Consider the following 7,564-nt stretch of genomic DNA (forward strand, 5'->3'; position numbering starts at 1 on the left):
CTTCGCCCCAAATCCTGGCATCTCAACCGCCGGCCCCCAAGCCCAGTTAGTCTATTCCCTGCTTGGCAGGAGCTTGGAGACAAGGATGGGCAGTGAGGGGTTTGGCCGGGGAGGTGGGCGGGAGTGCGCTAAACCGCTATCAAGGTCTGGGTCGGTCGGTAAGATAAGGAAACCAGCCGTGGAAAAGAAGCACTCTGTCCCGCTAACAAAGAGATACATGGCCTCCCTCCGCCCCTTCTTCCCCGCCACCCCACTCGCGCCCATTGCCTAACACTCAAGAGATAAACTCGCAACTCAACGGCCTGTCCCCCCAACTGCCTCTTGGTGCAAAATTGTGGGAGGAAAGAACCCCCCCCCCACTCCCCAGCGGTCGCATTGGCGGCCGCTCTGCCTGCCTTAGGCTGGGAGACACTGCTCAGGATCAAGTCCTGTGGTTCCAGTAAAAGATGTATCAAGATTTATTAGAACCAAGTCCATGGTCCTAATTTTTAAAAAATGTATTGAGACTTAATAGGGAAAAAAAGATGTAACAAGAAATGTAGAACATGAAAATGTGTGCACATGTGTGTGTGAGACAGATTATGGAATGGATGAATTGAACACAAGTGACTAATCAGATGAGGGGGAAAGTGGAAACTACCCTCCTTATACCGAAATCACAGATCTGTGAACTATTCTAATATTGAAAATGAAATCATAAAAGTAGTAAAATGAATCATGGAGTTTTTGCTTTGTTTACAGTCTTGTAGTGGGGAAGAGGTCTCTAAGCAAGATGTAAAAGGGATAGTTTGGCTATATGAAAAACGAGTGAAGAAATGACTATGGGGCCAGGTGGGGTGGCTCACACCTGTAATCCCAACACTTTGGGAGGGGTAGGTGAGAGGATTGCCTGAGTTCACAGATTCAAGATCAACCTGGGCAACTTGGTGAGACCTCATCTCTACAACAAATCAAAAAAACTTAGCTGGACATGGTGGTGCAGGCCTGTAGTTCCAAATACTTGAAAGGCTGAGGCGGAAGGATCACCTGAGCCCAGCAGGCTGAGGCTGCGGTGGCTGTGAGTGTGCCACTGCACTCCAGCCTGGGCGACAGAGGCAGACTTTGACTCAAAAAAAAAAAAAAAAAAAGACTATGAACTAAACTTGAGAGATAAATGACAAACTGTGAAAAAAATATTTGCAGTGTAAGACAGATAAAGGTCTACCTTCCTTAAGAGCTCTAAAACAACAATGTATTTTTTTGAGTTGGTGCTCTCTCTGTCACAGAGGCTGAAGTGCAGTGGCATAACTATGGCTCACCACAGCCTCAACCTCCTGGGCTCAGGCGATTCTTCTGCCTCAGCTTCCCAAGTACTTGGGACTACAGGCATGTGCCACTACACCTGGCTCATATTTTAATTATTTTGTAGAGATGAAGTCTCCCTATGTTGTCCAGGCTGGTCTCAAACTCCTGGTCACAAGTGATCCTCTCACCTCGGCCTCCCAAAGTGCTGAGATTACAGGCAAGACCCACTGCTCCTGGCCCAAAATAGCGACAACAACAACAACAACAAAAACTAAAATAAAACCAACTATCCTTAGTTGGACAAAATTTGTAACTAAGCAGTGACTAGAAAAAGTGAGAATGGCTTTTAAATATTTGAAATTATACTTGACCTTATTTGTAATAAATGGTCTTGGGTTTCAGGGGAAGCCCTACCCCGTCAGCTCTCCTGGGCTTTTTGCCAAATCTCTCCCTGGGCTCTCCATGGTGGCCCCACCACTGTGGCAGTTATCTTCGTGGGCCTCCAGGCTATCTGAGGCATCCTTTGAAATCTAGGTGAAGGCAGCCAAGCCCTTACAGCTGGTGCACTCTCCAGGATAGTGGAGATTGTACCACATGGATGCCACCAAGGTTTGTCACCTGTGTCCTCCAGAGGGGCAGCTATTGAGGCCCACTCCACTTGGGCCCACTTGAGCCACAGCTGGGACAGCCAAGGAACACTGCACAGAAATGTGGAGAGCAGGGCCTTGAAATCGTTCTTTCCCCAAGGCTTTGGCATTCTGGGCCTGTGACAAGTGGGACAATTCTGAAGATGTCCAAAATGCCTTCAGGATCAGTCTTCCACTGTATTGCTGACAACGTCTAGCTTCTTTCTATCCATGCTCATCTCCTTATCCGGTGTTCACCTGCCTACACCCTTGCTCTTTAAGAGAGAGCTTTCCATTCTTTAGAACATGGCCAGATTGGGAATTTTCCAGATCTTTTTCTGCTTCCCTTTTGATTAGAAATCACATCTTTAATTCATTTCTCTCTTCTCTTTTACTGTAAGCGGTCAAGAGAAGCCATGACACACCCTTGACACTGCTTAGATATTTTTTCTGTCATTATTTTACTCCATCACTCTTAAGTTCCTCCTTTAGCAAAACACTAGGATAGGAACACAATTCAGCCAAGTTCTTTGCCACCTTAGGCCGTTCCTCCAGTTTCCAATAACATATTTCTCATTTCCATTAGACACCTATTCAGAATGGTCTTTACTCTCCACGTTTCTACTAATATTGTCATTACGACTTCTTACACAATCTCTAAGAAAAGTGAAGACTTCTGTACAGCTCTCCTCTTCTTCTGAGACCTTACAAAAATCTTCCTTAAAGCTCTATTCTTGGCTGTATTCGGTGGCTCAGCCTGTACCCAGCACTTTGGGAGACTGAGGCAAGTGGATTGCCTGAGCCCGTGGGTTGGAGACCAGCCCAGGCAACTTGGCGAGACCTCATCTCTACAATAAATAAAAAGTTAGCTGGGCACGGTAGCGTGTGCCTGTAGCTCCAGCTATTTGGAAGGCTGAGGCGGAAGGATCGCCAGGGCCCCACATGTCAACACTGGGGTGGCCTTGAGCGTGCCACTGCACTCCAACCTGGGCAACTCGAACTCAAAACAAACAAACAAAAAACAACTCTATGGCAATGCAGGCTTTTCTAGCAGGCACCACCAAACTCTTCTGCCCTTTACCTATTATCTAGTTCCAAAGCTGCCTCCACACTTTAAGGTATTTGTTATAGCAGCACCCTACTTCTCAGTATTCATTTCAGTCTTAGTCTGCTGCTATAACAAAATACCATAGACTGGTTAATTTGTAAACAACATAAATGTATTGTTCACAGTTCTAAGAGACTGGAAAGCCCAAGACCGAGTTATATGCAGATTTGGTGTCTGGTGAGGGCCCACCTCTCATAGACGGCGTCCTCACATGGCAGAAAGGGAAAACCCTCTTTCATGAGGGTTCTAATCCTATTCATGAGGGCTCTATCCTCACTACCTAATCATCTCCCAAGGGACCCCTTTCTTCATACCATCACTTTTGGGGTTAGGCTTCAACATGGAAGTTTTGGAGGGACACACACATTTTGACCATAGCATGGCTCCATTAAACAAGGGAACAATGGGTTAGTCAATATCTACTGAATGATACTGAAAGATACTGAATGATAACCAAGATTGTTAAAAAGAAACAAGGTTCAGAGCGGCATATCTAGTTTGCTCCTGTGCATGGGTTTTAGACTCTGGGTTTGGCCAAAATCTGGAAATTGGGTACTACCCTAACAGAAATCTAAAAATGTGGAAATGTAGCCGGGCTCGGTGGCTCAGCCTGTAATCTCACGCCTTTGGGAGGCTGAGGTGAGTGGATTGCCTGAGCCCGCGGGTTTGAGACCCACCTGGACAACTTGGCGAGACCTTGTCTCTACAATAAATAAAAAAATCAGCCGGCTGTGGTAGCGCATACCTGTAATTCCGGCTACTCGGAAGGCTGAGACGGAAGGATCACCGGAGCCCAGTAAGTCGAGGCTGCGGTGGCCGGGAGCGGCCACTCCACTCCAGTCTGGGCGACTGAGTAAGACTCCAACTCAAAAAATAAATAAATAAATAAATAAAAAGTTAAAAATAAAAATGTGGAAATGTCTTGGAACTAGGCCTTGGGAAGAAGAAGGAAGGAATTTGAGGAGTCTTAGTGAAAGACTAAAGAATCCTGAAGAGTGTTAGTAGATGCGTGATGGCTAGCATTTGAGGAGACTGCTGTTGAGGGGAAGGACAGAAAGTATGGAAACGGAAGGAAAGAGACCCTTGTGACATTTGACAACACTGTAACATTGTAACCTATGGTGGTATGGAAAGTAGAAGCTATACCTCCTATGATCTAGCTGAGGAGATTTCCAAGTAGAGTGTTGAAGGTGCCATCTTGTTTCTTCTTGCTGCTTTTAGTAAAATATGAAAAGAAAGAGATAAGCTGAAGGAAGAGATGTTATACAAAAAGGAGTTGAGATTGTTGAGTGTGAAAATTTCTAGCCTCTCCAAGAACCAATGATGCTAAAATTAAAAAAAAAAAAAAGGCTTCTGGCTATTCCTTCACATTTGGCTTATTAGTTACAAGAAGAACAAATATCTAGGGAACTCTTCAGAAAACATGGTCTAAAGATGAAACTAAGGTGTGAATATATGCGGGGGACCCCTGAAACCCGAAATTTATCTATAAAAAATTGTGTATTTGTTTTTACATGTTTAAACTTCGGTCACGTTCAAAGTACTCCCCTTTTGGTGCAATACACCTATCAAGATGCTTTTCCACTGCTCAAAACAGTTTTTGAACTCGTCAATGTTGATGTCTTTTAGTGTTTCTGTGGTTTTTTTGTTTCCCCTCTTCTACATCGGCACAATTTCCTTTTGAGAACTTTTTTCATTGAGGAAACAACAACAAAAAAATCCGCTTAGGGTGAGATTGGATAAATAGGGAGGGTAGGTTACGGGGGTCATGCCGTTTTTTGTTTTTGTTTTAGTTGAAATCTCATTCTGTCTCCCAGGCTGGAGTGCAGTGGCACACTTCCGGCCACCGCAGCCTCAACGTATTGGGCTCCGGCGATCCTTCCACCTCAGCCTTCCAAGTAGCTGGAACTACAGGCGCGCTACCATGCTTGGCTAATTTTTGATTTATTGTAGAGATGAGGTCTCACCAAGTTGCCCAGGCAGATCTCGAACCCGCGTTCTCAGGCAATCCACTTACCTCAGCCTCCCAAAGGCGCGGGATTACAAGCTGAGCCACTGAGCCCGGCTTAGACTTTTATTTTTTATTTTTTTATTTTTTGAGTTGGAGTCTCACTCTGTCGCCCAAGTTGGAGTGTGGTGGCATGCTCATGGCCAGTGCAGTCTCAACCTGCTGGGCTCAGGGGATCCTTCCACTTCAGCCTTCCAAGTACCTGGAACTACCACATCTGGCTAATTTTTTAATTTACTGTAGAGATGAGGTCTTGCCAACTTGCCTGGGTTGGTCTCGAACCACTGGGCTCAGGCAATCCTCTCACGTCTGCCTCACAAAGTGCTGGGATTATAGGCATGAGCCACCACGCATGGCCCAGTTAGACTTTTAAAAGCCTCCAGGCTAGGAAACCAAGCCAAGGATTCACCATAAGCTGCACCTGTAATGCCTGAATGAACTGGGTGAACTTTTCTCAAGGTTCCCAAAATATCTTGAGGCTCTCAGGCCTATCAGAAAGTGACGTACTTGGCTGGGCATGGTGGCCTATGTCTGTAATTCCAGAAATCTGGGAGGTTGAGGCAGATAGACTGCTTAAACCCAGGAATTCGAGACCACCCTAGGCAACATGGTGAAACCTTATCTCTTCAAAAAGTCAAAAATTAGCCTGGTGTGGTGGCACATACCTATAGTCCCAGCTAATCAGGAGGCTGAGGCGGAGAGATCACCAGAGTCCAGGAAGTCAAGACTGCATATGATCTGAACATACCAGATGTGCCTCTTGGAATTCCAGAGGTACCTTTTGGGAAAGACTTAATTTTAGAATTTGAAATGTGGGGCCAGGTTCAGTGGCTCACACCTATACTCCCATCACTTTGGGAGGCTGAGGCGAGAGAATTGCCTGAGTCCAGGGGTTTGAGACCAACCTGGGCAACTTGGCAAACCTCTCTACAATAAATCAAAACAATTAGTCGGGTGTGGTGGCACACTCCTGTAGTTCCAGCAACTTGGAAGGTTGAGGCAGAAGGATCACCTGAGCCCAGCAACTCATGGCTGCGGTGGCCATGAGCCTGCCACTGTACTCCAGCCTTGGTGACAGAGACTCCAGCTCAAAAAAAAAAAGATTTCCATAAACCTTTTATAACCTCTTTCAATTTTCTTTTAAAAAGCAGATCAAGCCGGGCTCAGTGGCTCAGCCTGTAATCCTGCACCTTGGGAGGCCAAGGCGAGTGAATTGCCTGAGCCCGCGGGTTCAACTTGGTGAGACCTCATCTCTACAATAAATAAAAAAATTAACTGGGCGTGGTAGCACGCGCCTGTAATTCCGGCTACTTGGAAGGCTGAGGCAGAAGGATCGCCGGAGCCCCAGCGGGACAAGGCTGCGGTGGCCGGGAGCGGCCACTGCACTCCAGTCTGAGTGACAGAGTGAGACTCCAACTCAACAACAACAACAAAAAACAAATCAATGCTCCAAGAAAACCTTTTATAGTAAGTCCTCTACATACGAACCTTCAAGTTCATAGTATAAAATTTCAAAGGTGTGAACGTGTGTTCACATGTTCAATCACATGTTAGTTCAGGTGTCTAGCATACATTGACACATGTATGCATCCTCTACAAGTGGTTGTGCTTTTGTATTTTATTTCAAGTCCAGGATGTCTGGAGGCAAGTGTAAAAGCAGTGGTGACAGCCAGACGAGGTGGCTCACGCTTGTAATCCCAGCACTTTGGGAAGTGGAGGTGAGAAGATTACCTGAACCCACGGGTTTGAGACCAGCTTGGGCAACATGGCAAGACCTCATCTCTACTATAAATCAAAAAATTAGTCAGACGTGGTAGCACGCGCCTGTGGCTCCAGCTCCTTGGAAGGCTGAGATGCAAGGGTTGCCTGAGCTCAGCAGGTTGAGGCTGCAGTGGCCGTGAGCGTGCCCCTGCACTCCAATGGCACTCTGGGCAACAGAGTGAGACTCCTAGTAAAAACAAAACAAAACAAAAACATGCAGCAATGATGTCGCTGGTACAGTATAAACCTATTACAGTACAGTACTATATAATCGATTGTGTTAGTTGGGTACCTAGGCTAACTTTGTTGGACTTACGAACAAATTGGACTTCTGAATGCACTCTTGGAACAGAACTCATTTGTATGTAGGGGACTTACTGTATTTGTATTGAAAGTATTATAAACCTATTACAGTACAGCTCTATTCAGCCAATTATCAGCTGAGTACTGAGGCTAACTTTGTTGGACTTACGAATGCACTCACAGAATGGAACTCATTTGTGTGTAGAGGACTTACTACATTTGAAATAAAGGACCCAGACACTGGCCACTCATCTGTGTGCTGTTGATATTAATGCTCAGTTTTTAGAAAAACTAAATAATTCCTTCCAATTTCAGTCAACTTGATCGCACACAAAATTCCTTTCACAAGATTAATCTTCCACAGATCTTTTACAACTTTCTTAAAACTTCATTGTTGCCCTATACTTCCTCTTCTATATATATATTTTTTGAGTTGGAGTCTCACTCTGTTGCCCAGACTGGAGTGCAGTGGCC

The 7,564-nt window shown here is 45.5% G+C and overlaps 1 protein-coding gene across 1 annotated transcript in view; it reads right to left on the bottom strand.

Annotated features, from left to right (window-relative positions):
- The window catches only part of B4GALNT1 (beta-1,4-N-acetyl-galactosaminyltransferase 1), a gene marked incomplete at its 5' end in the record, with an annotated part of 39,706 nt that overhangs the window by 8,063 nt on the left and 24,079 nt on the right, over positions 1–7,564 (bottom strand). The window contains 1 exon segment of the mRNA XM_021713804.1: positions 273–320. Coding sequence (XP_021569479.1) covers positions 273–320 — 48 coding nt within the window.

The sequence above is a fragment of the Carlito syrichta genome, unplaced genomic scaffold (assembly GCF_000164805.1).
Source record: "Carlito syrichta isolate Samal-C Ts95f unplaced genomic scaffold, Tarsius_syrichta-2.0.1 Scaffold304744, whole genome shotgun sequence".
NCBI classification, from domain to species: Eukaryota; Metazoa; Chordata; class Mammalia; order Primates; family Tarsiidae; genus Carlito; species Carlito syrichta.